At 37.7% G+C, this 15,603-nt stretch overlaps 1 protein-coding gene across 1 annotated transcript in view; it reads right to left on the minus strand.

Moving 5' to 3' along the window:
- Nucleotides 1-12,466: 12,466 nt before the first annotated feature.
- The window catches only part of LOC107081847 (patched domain-containing protein 3-like), a 5,630-nt gene continuing 2,493 nt past the window's right edge, over nucleotides 12,467-15,603 (minus strand). Inside the window, exons 3-4 of the mRNA XM_015370167.1 lie at nucleotides 14,117-14,262; nucleotides 12,467-14,037 (exon numbers count right to left, since the gene is read on the minus strand). Coding sequence (XP_015225653.1) covers nucleotides 12,467-14,037; nucleotides 14,117-14,262 — 1,717 coding nt within the window. The remainder of the gene's footprint in view (nucleotides 14,038-14,116; nucleotides 14,263-15,603) is intronic.

Below are 15,603 nucleotides of genomic sequence, written 5' to 3' on the forward strand. Positions count from 1 at the left end.
GTTTAGCTATGCTGCGGTTGTTTACACTACGCCTAAAATGGCGTCTTAGCAACAAATGTCACGTGACTGGCGGAGACCGACTGGGTAAGCAAATCGAGCGCGCCTTAGACCTTAGAGAAGGCGCGCTCGATTTGCTTACCCAGTTGTCCAGGAATGATGTTAATATTATTAATAAGTATTTTGTGCGCATATTAAACTTATTGCGTGGCCACGAAATAGTATTTTGTGCGCACATTAAACTTATTGTGTGGCCACGAAGTAGTATTTCGTGCGCACGTTATACTTATTGCGTGGCCACGAAATATTACTTCGTGGCCACAATTAAAAAATGTTTTTGACCATGTCATCAGAGGGGCTCCGTAGTTTCCTTTTTTATTTCAATTACACAAAAACGTTCAGAATCAGGACAATAGTCAATAGTTAACGTTAATGGATTGTGTCACGGTCCGTTGTTTTGGATTTTTTTGTTCTGTTTTTAATTTGTGCTTTTCAATTACTCTTATATTTATGTTAATCTATGTTTTTATTTATGATTTATCTTACTTTGATTGATAACCTACAGTAGTGTACCTTTTCCTTTGTGTTTTTCACTTATCTTTTTAAGTTTATTTTAAAGTTTATTAATTTAGAGTCAGCTTTTATGTTTCTTTTGCCTCTTTGGTGTTTACAGTTATCTTTAGATTATGGCTTTATATTTGTTTTTAGTTATTCCAGTCTTTTCCCTTTATGTCCAGTTTTACCTTTGTCATTCTGTGTGTCTGCTGATTTTTATCATTTGTATTGTCCTTTTCTCGTCTGCTTTCTTTAATTCTATCTCAGTTTGTTCTTATTTAATACCTTTTTTATTTCCCTGTTGCTCTCTGTCTCCCCCTACTGCCACTATCTCTTTACCCTCAGTTGCCCTCTAGTACCTTATCTCTGCACTCTACTCTAGTCGTTGCTCTAGTATTCTCCTTCGCAGTATTTTCCCCTTTCCCTTCAGCCACTGGAATACTAGTTCATTGTTTTTTATACCTCCCATTATTCTCTCTCTTGTGTTGCTTCCTGTTTCCTCACAAGCAAAACATGCATGAAAACATTAAGGAGCAGATATGAAAAAGGAATAAAGGTGTCAAGAACTGTAAAGGAGGCTAAAACAAAATTACCTTATACGTCCAAATCTTGCTGAAAGATGTTGAGGGTAATCAACTCGACTAACCAAGCTGGACTTTTGCCGTCTTTGTTTAGGTTCTGTATGGATGACACATATAAAGTTAAGTCCCATTTTTAACATAGAAGACAAGCACTTGTCAAATTTGGATTAATATCAGTATTTAAGATCCGACTGTCATGTTGCGAGGGTCATTATGGTCCATATGCAGGAAAGCACTCAGGAGACCAGAACCAGTTTGAAAAACATCATTGCAAAAAGAAGATGCAAAAGATTCACAGAATCGGGGCGACTCACTGCAGGGAGAATATTAGTCAGGAAGTGGTTCAGGGAAAATTATCGTAGATATAGAAAGCAGAAAACTTCTTACTTGGAGGGACAGGGAGGAGACAATGAAGGGTGGCAGTTGGTAGTGTTGGAGGGCAGATGGACATCAAGTCCTTAATTCAGATGATAGGAAATATATTCTGGTACAGAAATGGCTTTGAGGGAGAGAAGGGTCTTGACACAAGGGAAATAGCCCCAATGGAGCACTAGAAGAAAACACAGAGATGATCAATAACTGTAGACACCGGGTAAAAAAAAATAAAATACTCTGAAGTAAAGGGATCTCACAGTACCACTTAGGTTGAGACTCAGATGAAGAATGATCAACAGCCAGCTCCTTATATATCACATAGGCGCAGACATTTTGATTTAAATCAGTTTAATTTTAAGACTATATCAAATACAGTGTTTTTATATACGCTCTTCGCTTTTAATTTCTTCTTCTCTTATTTTTTTTACAAACATGGGTTATTTAAATATTTATATTGTACAATTAGGGATGAACTGTTTGTAAAAGGGCCGTTTTAAAGCTATACATCTTATAATTAGGGGCCCTTACACTTCACAATACAGACTAACAGAAACCTAAAGGTTAGTTCTGTGGTTTAGATCTTCAAACTAATGTTGATAATGTAATAACTTAAAAAGAAAATAAAGATAATAATCCATCACTCCATCAGTTAGCTCTTTGTTAAACATAAATTAACTATGAAAAGCAAATTTTTTAAGTAAACTTTCAGGCAACGACAATCAGAGTTGGTCACTACCAACCTGTAGAATGAAGTTGGCTGAAAGAGGGTAACGAGCCACACGTAGGAAGATGTTATATTTTGATGACTCACAATGTAAAAAAAAGTCAGTGCAACCAAACTTTCCCAGAGGCAGCTCAATACAAAACTTAATGAACTATCCAGAAAAACACAAAAACAGTCAGAACATTAACCAAAACACTGCAGGTCCCATCTCAGCAATGTCAGTGTTTATAATTCAAATATACAAACGAGACGGGAAAAGTTGCATCCATGGCAAAGATCCATTGCTCATACATTCCAATCCCAGCTTGCATTGCAATTCTGACATCTCAACAAAAGTTAAGCCCTGAACACACCCAACATTATCCAACAAAAAATTGTGTGGGAATGAGATCACAGTGTTTAGCGTTCATTGATAGTCAAAGGGGATGGAAACATACTGACACGATTTTCTGCAGGGAGCTCCGACGGAGATAGACCCAGGTCTATTTTAGGCTGACTCTGCAGCAGTTTAGCAGCAATTTCATGGGTGTTACAGGAAGAAAGACACAGCCAGGTTTGCCCTTTTTAAAATCACAGCACACAGGCGGGGCAGACCAGCAAACAAACAATCAATAAAACTTTTTCAAAAAGATAATACCTTCCCTATAATAGGAGTTCAGAGGGATAGAAACAGATCAAATAACACAATGACCCTCTTTGAGCCTTATAAAAAAAACTAAACAATGAGGGACAGTGCAGGACACATGTGCAGCTTTTCACATGCCCCTATCAATAAAGAAAATAAGACAAAAAAAAAACAATTAAAATCCACAGATTGCTCTCCCAGAATCACCTCTCACTACTTCACCCAGTACTTTCATAAACCATTCCCAAGGCTTTGTTGCCGTTTTATTTTTCTTTAAACATAGTTCCTATAATATTTTTAATATATTTAAATCATCTATCTTTTCTGTTTTAAAGGAACTACAGGCAGAATGAGGAAATGAGACTCACGACTGATATGACTGGTGCTGTAGGTAACCGCAGCCACCGGGCAAGTTGGTGTTATGCAAAGAAGCACACGTAGTGATAAACTATCTGTAATATTACCGTGTTGCCCATTACTACCCTAAAACTGTGGGGGGTTTTTTGGCAAATAAACTTGAATAAATATGATTTTGATATTTTTATCGAGACATGTTTGAGTTGGTGTTACAGTAAGTGTATGATTATATTCTTTGCTCTATTAACAGCAGTTCCTGCTTTTTCTCTCAATTATATGATATATGATGGGCTGAATTTAGGTGTACAAGCTGACTAACTAATAACTGGCCTGCATAAAATAACGAGAGAGAAAAAAAAGATTTTAAGACTGGATTTTTTTTAAATATAAATTTTGTAACTTTTGTGACAATATAGTCTGATAAAGCGTACATTTATATACGTGTTCAAGCCAGAATGATTTGACATTTGCATATGAATTCCCTACGACTTTATATTGCTTGCTCCCAGTCATCAGTGCCAGATTATTTGAGCCTTCGGTGAGAGTTCTCTAGCGTACCTGTTTGTGTTTTTGATTGCCTAATCCCTACCCGTTTTGTCTGCAGACCTTTGAGCCTACCTGTTCTGTTTGCCTGACCTGTCTTTACAGGTTTCTGCCTGTGGACTGACATCTGGATCTACCTCCTGACTTCGAATTTCGATATCCCCTTGGAATTGCTTCCAATCTCTGATCTTCTGGCCTGGACTCCTGTGAACTTCTTCGACATCAGATTTGGCTTTGCATTCTGGAAAGTCCTGCCTTCCTTCGTCTGCTTGGATCTGCTCATCAGCCAGTTCAACAATCTTTAAGGCGTCAGCTCCAGGAACTCTTTAAGTGTTGTAGCCATTCGGCTAGAATTCACTCCTTTTTCTGGGCACAGACTGAACTCTAAGACCAGGTTAGTGACTCATGCACTCGTCATCGTCCTTCGGATTTACGTGGTCACTAACCTCAGTTTTCCCTCTACAGAGATTCCTGCCTTTGTCACCCTAGCTGCTGAATTATAGTTCCGATGTTTCTAAATAAATGTCAGTTTACTCCCAATTCTGGGTCCTCTGTTCTGAGCCTTGACACAAACCACTGTCTACTGGTTTGAGATGTAATTTTTTTTTTTTTTTTTTTTTTTTTTTTTATATATTCTGACAGAATCACACATTATCAGAAAATAAATATGGCCATCTTACAAGAAAATGCACTTTTAATGTTTCAAATTTCAAAACTTGCTCTTTTGTAGGGTAACCTTAAGTTCACTACCATAGGTTTATATAGAGTCGGTCTTTAAGATTATTCAGGGCTGTGCCATTGCTTAAACTGCAAAGTAAAGCAATATAAATATGTCATAAAGCTAATGGGATATGTTACTCAATAGAGAATCAGATCTTGGATGTAAATTCAGGAATACACCAGTAGGTTACAATAAGTTATCAAACTAATATTTGTCATTTTACCATTTAGCTTCACAGCTGATTATTTAAAATTAATATTAAAGATGTTAACGATTTTCCAGCCCTGGAAGGTTGGAATGTTTTTCAGTCCTTGGTTATTTTCAGGCATCCCAAGTCCCCCTAGGTGACATTTTTGTCTTAGTTCACACATATACAGTATATGATCTTTGTCAGGGTCATTGATTTATTATTCTGTCACATTTAAATAGCATCTCAAACTTCTATTAAAGGGAGCAAATCAGGAGTCTGGCGAGAATCTTGATAAAGACATTGGGTTAATGCATTTTCTTTTAAGATCACAACTTTATTCAGCACACCTTTAATTGAATCATTGTCTTAAATTACTGCCTGCAGACTCATTAAGACTTAATAGCCTTGAGTGTGTATCAAAATGTAAATGAATTCAATCCTAACACCAACAGTAATCATCTTAAGTTAAGAAGCTCCTACTAACACCTTCATTACCCCCTCCCATTCCTCTGTATCTTTCTTTGTGGAGGCACATAAGGTGAAAATCAGTGCCTGGGCTAATATTCTGCGAAGCTTAAGTGAGCAAAATGTTTCCCAAATTATTATTTCAATTGGCTTTCAGAAAGAAAATAAAAACTGATGAAAAAAAAAGACTAGCATGGAGCAGTACTCTTGATGACAGAAGAGAATAGCTACAACGCATAAATATGTGCACCTCTGTATAATATTTTAATTTTATTTATGCTCATAACAACAGCTAATGCAGCATTTGCTCATCCTGCTTTGAAAAAACAGATATAGAAGAGGAAAAGCTAGTCTCTCAACCTTAAAAAACAAAAGATAAACACTCACCGGCCACTTTATTAGGTACACCTGTCCAACTGCTCGTTAACACTTAACTTCTAAGCAGCCAATCACATGGCGGCAACTCAGTATATTTAGGCATGTAGACATGGTCAAGACAATCTCCTGCAGTTCAAACCGAGCATCAGTATGGGGAAGAAAGGTGATTTGAGTGACTTTGAACGTGGCATGATTGTTGGTGCCAGAAGGGCTGGTCTGAGTATTTCAGAAACTGCTGATCTACTGGGATTTTCACGCACAACCATCTCTAGGGTTTACAGAGAATGGTCCGAAAAAGAAAAAACATCCAGTGAGCGGCAGTTCTGTGGGCGGAAATGCCTTGTTAATGCCAGAGGTCAGAGGAGAATGGCCAGACTGGTTTGAGCTGATAGAAGGGCAACAGTGACTCAAATAACCACCCGTTACAACCAAGGTGGGCAGAAGAGCATCTCTGAACGCACAGTACGTCGAACTTTGAGGCAGATGGGCTACAGCAGCAGAAGACCACACCGGGTGCCACTCCTTTCAGCTAAGAACAGGAAACTGAGGCTACAATTTGCACAAGCTCATCGAAATTGGACAATAGAAGATTGGAAAAACGTTGCCTGGTCTGATGAGTCTCGATTTCTGCTGCGACATTCGGATGGTAGGGTCAGAATTTGGCGTCTACAACATGAAAGCATGGATCCATCCTGCCTTGTATCAACGGTTCAGGATGGTGGTGGTGGTGTCATGGTGTGGGGAATATTTTCTTGGCACTCTTTGGGCCCCTTGGTACCAATTGAGCATCTTTGCAATGCCACAGCCTACCTGAGTATTGTTGCTGACCATGTCCATCCCTTTATGACCACAATGTACCCAACTTCCGATGGCTACTTTCAGCAGGATAATGCGCCATGTCATAAAGCTGGAATCCACTCAGACTGGTATCTTGAACATGACAATGAGTTCACTGGACTCAAATGGCCTCCACAGTCACCAGATCTCAATCCAATAGAGCATCTTTGGGATGTGGTGGAACGGGAGATTCGCATCATGGATGTGCAGCCGACAAATCTGCGGCAACTGTGTGATGCCATCATGTCAATATGGACCAAACTCCCTGAGGAATGCTTCCAGCACCTTGTTGAATCTATGCCACGAAGAATTGAGGCAGTTCTGAAGGCAAAAGGGGGTCCAACTCGTTACTAGCATGGGGTACCTATTAAAGTGGCCGGTGAGTGTATATACAGTGTTATACATACAATCCAGGAACTGGATGTATATATTGCACATGTTTGTTTGTATTGTTTTGCAGTCTCTGGCAACTGTTCTGTTAATGCCACACACATGGATCACTCAATGCCTGAAGCTCAACAAGATCAACAGCACTCTAAGAGCCTTCATTGCATGCTTCATAGGGCCGTGGAAAACCACACTTGAGGCCAACTTAAAGCCACTCGCAAAAATCTCCATCAAATCTGGAATATACCATGGAGATGCCCCCGCTGTTTTGCACAGGCATGAACACCCTCAGCCGGATAATCAAAAAGACTGGCCATGGATACCGACTCAGAACTGGGGCCACTATCAGCCAACTCCTTTACATGGATGACATCAAGTCGTCTGCTAAGAGTAAGTTACATAATAACTGAGTTTGAATTCAGGGGCTGCGTCCGTAAAAGGTTAGATTTGCTGTCTGATTACGTCAAAGAGCAGCACCAAGGTCTGTTCAGATTCCAAGACTCCTCATTATGCGACCGACTGGACAGGTCTGAGTTCAAGCATTTTTTTGCCCATTTTGAAGGACGAGTCCCTTGTATTCTATGTAGCCTTAGGTATCCCATGATTCATTGAGAGTCCAACCAAGCCAGCTGCTCCGTGCTCAGAGGAAAAAGGTACTTGGCGTGGAACAGTGGTGAATATTGGAAGTGCAGTTTAACATAATCCAAGCATGTGAACAGTTCCATCTGAATGAAATGAATGAAAATTGTTTTTTAAATTGTTATTTAGTCAAATATGTGGCAGAGGATGTTTGGTTTATTGAAAGCTTTTTATCTTTCCCTGTTTAAATAGGTCTGGCTGTCATTTAAGGAAAGATTTTGATATATCTGCAGTGTGGGGACTGCTGTTGAAACTCCTCGGAAAAGTTATTAGCACCCATAACATCAGTGAGAAATGTTGGAAATGTTGTGAAGTGAAAGTTCTATGTACCCCACCACAAAATAACTCAAGTAAAGATACCCAAAAAGAGGTACTTAAATAGAGTTATCAATTAAATGTACTTTGTTACTTTCCACTACTTTAGATATGTATGTATATGTATAAAGTAGGTCATTTCCCCTGACATTTTATGACTTCTACCTTAAGTTAATACCAGTATTCACAATATCATTCAAAATAATCCTGGATCTAGATGGTGATCCGGATCATCACCTAAAAGATTAAATAAAGTTTAGAATGATGAAACTGGTACTTTACTTCTGTGTATTTCCCCCAATAAACCAATCTTGCTGAAGACCAATGTTAGAAACCACCCACCTCATTAAGATAGGGAGACAAAAATGTAGAAATACAGAAATAAATCCAGAAATAAATAAATGTAGGGAAAAAAAATGCATGAACAAATAAATGAATTTGTTGATACAGGTATAAAAACACAAAGAAGAACATAAACAAATAGATAAATAGAGAGAATCAAGAACCCCCCCCCAAATAATTAGCCTTTTTCATGGCAAATACATGTATTATTAATTAAGGGTTTATACATTTATATATGTATTTATTTATTCCATATGAATTTATTCATTGATACAATTAAATGCCAATTTATTTATCTATATGTGCATTTAGTCATTTTATATAATTTTCTGGTTTTATAATTTTTTGTCGCTCATATCTTCCAGCATGTCAACACAAATGTAAATTTGTGTTAGGAATCCAGTTTGTGTGGTCTGTTTGTGTGTTTCCTTCTCGTTGGGCCTCCCTGCACACCTGCGGCTCATTGGACCATTATCTGGAGGAGTATTTGAGCAGTGGGCTGTCACTACCTCGACGCCAGAGAATTTGCCAGTTTGGGGTACTCTAGCCAAGCTGAGTTTAGCTGAGTCAAACTGAGTTTTGCTTCTCTGAGACTTATGTTCTTTTTGTCTTTGTTCTTCGGCAGGAAGCCTTTTGTATAACTGGATACCTGAACCTTCTCCCCCTGGAAGGAAAGACTGAGTTCACACTGAGCAGGGGAAAACCTACACATGATCCGTTCAAGTTCCCATTTGAAATCCGAGTGACAATCCACTCCATTACTCCTCCGGGTACAACGTTTGTCTACCTGTCCACTCTCCAACATGTCCCTTATTCTCTGGATAATCCCACACAGACTGGATTCAAGGATTGAATCTTCTGTTTAGATGATCGTGGTCACTTACCTGTGTTTCCCTCTACAGAATCAGTGATGGCTTGCGCCCGCACCTGCAGTCGCTGCGGTCACAGTACCACAATTGTGCACTTCTGTTCTGTCTGTTTTTGTTTTAAAAAATATTTTACCTTGAATACACCTTGAATACAAAATAATTTTCTTTCCAGTTTTGCAAATTTGGCTTTTTTGAAAAAATTCTCCACTTGGTTTCTGCTGGTCAGGGGTAAAAGCAGATTTAAATTCACAGGGCTTATGAATTTGTTAACAATAATGGAACTATAAACTATGAGGTGACTGGTCAAAGATTAGATCTATCTAAACAGTTATTTAGGTCAGGAAATGTCAGGGACTTCAGTCATAACACGATTGTAGTATAAAGGTAAGTCTATGTCAACAAGTGTAACAGGCATAAAATGCAATTACCTTACTTGTATATCAAACCTCCCTGTCTGATATGTATGATTTATGGGCAAAAGGCATGCCCTTCTTGAATAGTATGACCACTCCTCTGGCTCTATTTGCACTAGTGGCAAGATAGGCTCAACCTGTTCAACTGCATCCATTTTTCACACATTTATCCATTTTAAGGTGGGTTTTAATGGGTTACTGGGTAAGTGTCATATCCTTCGTAAGTATATAAGGCCATAGAAACTCCCATAAGTGTGTAAGACTCAACTTTATATCATATCAAGCTTTAACTACACTTACAAACAAAACCTTGATGTCTCACCTATACTAATAAAAATGTGCAAGAGCCAATCTTAGGAAAAAAGCTTTAAAAAGAACAAAACTAAAAGCAAAAACAATTTCATAACAAACACACCCTAACATCTCTTCTCTTACCACAAAAACATGTAATCCAAGCATAAAAATAACACTTAAACTGTTCAAAAACAGAATTGTGCCTGAGAACTGTTTTTTAGGTTAGTGCAAATAAACAGATTTTCCTCTGAAGGTCAGTATTAGTTTATAGGGGCTCTGAAACGATGCCCTAGCTCTGTTAAATGCAGCTCTGTGTTTTGTGCCTTCGCAGAGCTCTATGAGCATGGTCCACCAGTAATAAGTAATCTAAAGTACATCCTTTGGGAGCCTCAACTCTGTGCACCCAGGCCATTTTCTTCATTAATGTGAAAAGTGAGCAACTACTTATCAGGTCTATTTTATAGTTTGGCCATTAAGTACTTCCATTCAACTTCTCCTACTTCATCAGTCAGAGTCACTTGAGGCTTGTACCTTTATAGGTGGGGTACGCCATGGACAGGATGCAAGTCCATCACAGCCATTTAGTACAAGTATAGTAAAAAGAAGAACATCTGAGCTAATTAATAGTGCTGCTAATGTAAGCTAAGTAACATGCATTCAAATTTGGGTTGCAATTCTTGATGAAGTTGCCCGTCAATTACATTTGTTAAAATCAAATAACCCATTTTAATCTAATTCCCAAGACAGAAAGCTAAATCATAATTTTAATGTTTTGTGATAATTATTAATTATGAATAAATTATTAAAAAGCTGAATAAAGAAGATTCTGCACTTTATCAGCCTTATATCTGCTGCCAAGTTTCAGCTCTTACGTATATTTTATCTATCTTGCCTTTTTCCTCCGGGGTGTTTGGGCCTGTCACATCGTGTTGTCTGGACCAAAAGCATTTCTTCCAGAGGTGAGAGAAGACAGGCATGACGGGGGATGACAGAGTTTGGACCTGACCTGTGAGCTGTGTCAAAGGAGGACATGTTTTGCAAGTCAGCACCAACAGATTTCTTTTTGGCTGTTGTTTTGCCAATTACTATCAAGTCGCATCGCAGGCTACTTTTGTACTGTTTATAATCCACTACTATAATAGTTACGGTATTTACTATATCCTGAATCAATATTTCAAATTCAGCAGCTTTTAGCTAACTACAGGTAGGATGACGATGTTGTCTTTCTGTTTGCTTCAGGACAGTAGTACTGCATAATGTTGCTGCATTCCTCAACAAATTAATCACATTTTCTTCTACTGTTTTTCAATTTAGAAACAACCTAACTGACATTTTAGTACAGATGGCCTCACATCTCTCAGTTCAAGTCAGTGTCCATGACTGAACAACAACAGACTGGGCAAAATTGGATCCATGGTAAAGATTCTGGGTTAAAACATAGCTTCACGAAAAGAATATAAGGACCCCGACATACGTATTTCTTGATGATCCCCTTGACAAAGGGTAAGTTGAAATTCTTTTAGAAATTAAAAACAAGTGTATAAAAGGTTAGAGCTAGTTAACAAACACTAAAAGGGTAGCTGGATTCATATTATAATTATTTATTTGTTTTCTTTATAAAGCATGTAGCAACGGTACAGTATTTTTCTATGTACTCAGCCTTCATCTGATATTAAAGGCTTGAAATTCAGTAGGTTTACATTTGGTTATTATTGTCTGTTGGAAGCACTTGTAATGACCTGATATTAGGTGCATCCAACAATCACCCCCTTGGTTAAGCATACATGCAATATGGATGTACTGTATGTGTAAAATAAATATTTTATTTATATTTAATATAAATATACCTTAGAAACACTGACTGACACAAATAAATGAAATAGTATTAAAATATTTAGAGCAGTGGAAATTGATTATCAGTAAACCCCTTCCCCATTGCCACACAAAAGCCAGTTGCTTTTGAAAGCCCAGGTAGATTTCCATATACTTTTACCTAAGTGGATTCAGTTTGCTAAGGTTTTACTTTGTTTTGCAATGTTTTGAAATTGTAGGTTAATGCAGGTATTAATTCTACACTGTTTTGCCACAGTAAAAATTAAAAAGATACTATAAGCCAAATATAGGAAAGTGTAACCAAGTACACATTTAGAAACACTCATTTATATTTCTTTGTTGTCACTGTTCTATGCTGACAGGGCTGCAAGAGAGATCTCCAGTTGGATGCTCTCTGTTGGCTTGTGGGGGTCCTATCATCAAATTCACTGTTTAGAGCTTTTAGTTGATAGGAATATATATGCTTATGTAGACATTGGACTTGAACTTAAAAAACAAACCTTTTGACTAAAAACATTTAATGTTTGTGCTACAGATTTTTTAAATTTACCTAGTTATTACAAAAGAGAATAAGTGGTTATTTTCAATCATACAGTAAAAAAATCAGTTCTGGCCAAATGTGAGTTGATAAAATACAAAATTTTAAAGTTTTTAAGCTTAGGGATTTACTTATAGTTAGTCAGCACTGGAAGTAAAGCAAGAACACCTTTAATGCTCGTATAACCACAAACGAAGGACTAAATATGTAGTATAGTTTTTCTCAGGTTGATTTTAACAGGGCAGACAGAGTACCGGTAATAGGAAAAAGTAACCCAGACTTTCTGTTACCTTGACAATACAAATCTTGCAGCTTTAAATCGCAGGGCTTTCAGTGGAAAAGAGTTAATACATAAAAATAACTTCAAATATGTAGTATATATGTTTTACACAATAAACGTTTATTAGAAACATTGTTTTTTTTATACATTTTAATACATAAAAGTAGAAAGAAGGTGTGCCTAAAATGTTCAAGTATTCCTGCAAATGTCAAAGTTTTGTAGTTTTCAATTCCTTATCTCGACTTTTCTTTTTATCTGTGCCGCATCCAGAGGCTGTCAGGAAGACTGGCATGAAAACGAGACCATGGACCATCCCAATCAACATGACCAGGAGAAAAATCCTGAAAAAGGTCCTAAAGGTGTAGAATTCTGACATGGCTAACACTGACACCCCTAATATGGTGGATAAGGCACCTTGAATGATGGGGTAACCCAGATTGGACAGAGCGTCTATTGCCTTGTTGTTTGGGTGGGGCTTCTCACTTGAGACAAATGCATAGGACACATGAGCAGAGAAGTCCACAGTGAAGCCTATGCAGACAGTGAAAATGATCATTGAAATGGAGTCCAGACTGATGTCCCAAAGAGCCATGAAACCATTGACTCCAGCAGTCACCGAACCAATCGAACAAGTGACCATCAAGGAGCAAACCGGGTGGGGAATCAGCAGGAGAGAGACAACGAACATCACGGCGGTAATAACTAAGACGTTTTTAATGGTGCTCTTCACCACAACGTCGTACTGATCAAAGTAAATAAACTCATGGTGGTAGAACAATAATGAAGCTACCTTGCATCTGCCTGCAACAGATTTAAGGACTTTCAGCATTTCAATTTCCTCACTGGCATTAGTGGTATTAACAATCTGTATGAAAAACCGGGATGCATGGACAGCATCCCCGCTTAGGTTCAAATCTTGCTTAAAAAAAGGATAACGTTCAAAAAAAGGAGGCAGATTTGAGAGAAAAACATTCTTATCGTCAATGTTTAGGTTTTTTTCTTGACTGTAGGATATGTAAGAGTCAAGCCAGGATGTATAAAACTCCCTGTCAACAAAGTGGAGCTCCTTAAAATCTTCTAGACATCCCTGAAGTTGAGATCTTTTGCTCTTATCCCAGTACGCCATATCATCTTTTACAATGACCATGACGGATGGGCCATATTCATAGAAATACTGCCTCTCCTTAATGTTGAATCTCGTAACATGAGACTTATCAGCAGCCAGATCATACAGTTCAGTTCCCTGCCGAATATGGAAACATCCAAAGATGCTTGTTGCTAAATACGCCAGATAAATAATAAGTACAACACATTTGACCCATGGTTTCATCAAGAACGGTCCGTAGTAATCCTTGAAGAAATTACTTACAACTGTTTTTTTCTCTGCTCCTGTCTGCTCATCATAATTGCCTCCCATGCAGCAGAAGTCATATATCTGAGTCTGGTCAATTGATTTCTCTGATGGTATTTTCATGCAGGTCAGCCAGTGCCTGTTGCTAGCCTCCCGCCGGCCGTTCAAAGCCACAAACGCACCGAAGAAGGTGATGGTGTAGACATAACAGAATATGATGGAGATGGCGGTGTACAGACAGAAAGACTGCACTGACGGGAAATCAGACATGACGCCGATGGAGAACTTCAGGACATCTGTTAAGGCGGTGATGGTGATAGACATCACTGCCTCTTTGTAAGTGTGAGCCATCCGCTTCGGTACAGGGTCCATTACATGGGTGTGCTGCCAGTCGGAAACTATTATAAACATGTTGTTCAGACCAATTCCTGAAAGGAGAAAAAAAATGGTTTCATTAGCATCTGCTGATTTTATGTTGCATTTTAAAATGTTAGATTTTTTTCTTACCTAATATTAAAAAAGGAGAGTTGGCAACAGTTATGACAAATGGCACCCCAATGTAAAGCAGTAAGCCAAAGGAGGAGTTAACTGCCAGCCCAGAGGATAAAACACCAAATACAGCCACCCAAATTTTATTTCTGACGTGGTCGGATCTGGAAAGGAGGTGAAAAAATGTATATGCATGTTTATTTCAGACTATTAACACACAAAATGGCCAATAAGAACAAACATGGTGCCATTCAAGAATACAAGATGTAAGATAACTTCTGCTTATGAAAAATATTGTTAATGAAACACGCTTGGTTAAGAATTAAAAGCAACTGTGGCAAGTTCAAGGGCGGTGCAACCTTTTGAGTGCCCTAAGCACAAATGCTTTAAAGTACATTAATCATAGATTTATGCATTCCTGTGTGTAAGTCCTCTATAGACAAGAATTTGTAAATTAATTCATTGTAAATTGTAAATCAATTAGAGTGGCATCAGTGTGTAACTTTTAGCCCTTAGGGGTGCTTGACCTGTAACCACCAGGTTTGGTGCCCCTGAAAGACAATGTAAACACTGAATAGTCACACAACTAAACAGGCTCCCGTCGTGTTTTGGAGTCTGATTGCAGACCATTTTTTTTCCAACAAGTTAAAAGTCAGTTAAGACAAAGCCACATTCACCCCTCTAGATTCACTGGAAAAAATCGAGATAAGTCATCTTTTCTTAAAATAAGTGCATTTGCTCTTAGATTGGGGAGGTTAAAGATACGTTTTGATAATGGAACAAGACTATGTACATTTAAAATAAGAAAATACAATTGCATTGTCTTATTTCAAGAGCATATTATCTAATTATCTTATTCTAAGGGTAAAAATACTAATTCCATTGGCAAATTATCTAATTTTCCCACTCAAATTAAGAGTAAATACACCTAATTTAAGAAATGTTTACTTATTTCTAGATAGTTTTTCCAGTGTTAAATTCTACATCAGAGAACCAAAAATAAAAAATAAAAAAATAAAATAAGTGATCAGCTAATTGTCATATCGGTTTTGATGCCAAACAACGTTTTGCTTTTTTAGCTTTCATGTTTAAATGGAGCTCAGACCAATTTAAAGCAGCAGTGTAGGTCACGTGACTCATTACGCCATAGATCTGACACTTTCAAAGTATGATGGTTAAAAAATACTCCCTTTATCCACAGAGTAATTAAACTCAAATTGACAAATTTACATTTCAAAATAGGTTAAACTTCTGTTGCCGCATGTGACCGAAGGAATTTTAGTTAAATTAATTTTCTTTTTTTTCTTCTTCTTTATTTCACAGTGAAATAAATGTTCTAACCAATGCATATAATTTTAAAATAGATTAATTCAGTGTGAGAAATGTATATGAAGTTTCTGAAAGCACAATCCTTGGTGCAGCTACATTTATTTGTGTATAAATTTAGTTTCAAAATTATTTAATGTTTTCTGTGTGGTCTGTCATTTTGAAATCGCTCAAACGGA

The sequence above is a fragment of the Cyprinodon variegatus genome, unplaced genomic scaffold (genome assembly GCF_000732505.1).
Source record: "Cyprinodon variegatus isolate N-32 unplaced genomic scaffold, C_variegatus-1.0 Scaffold42, whole genome shotgun sequence".
Taxonomy (NCBI): Eukaryota; Metazoa; Chordata; class Actinopteri; order Cyprinodontiformes; family Cyprinodontidae; genus Cyprinodon; species Cyprinodon variegatus.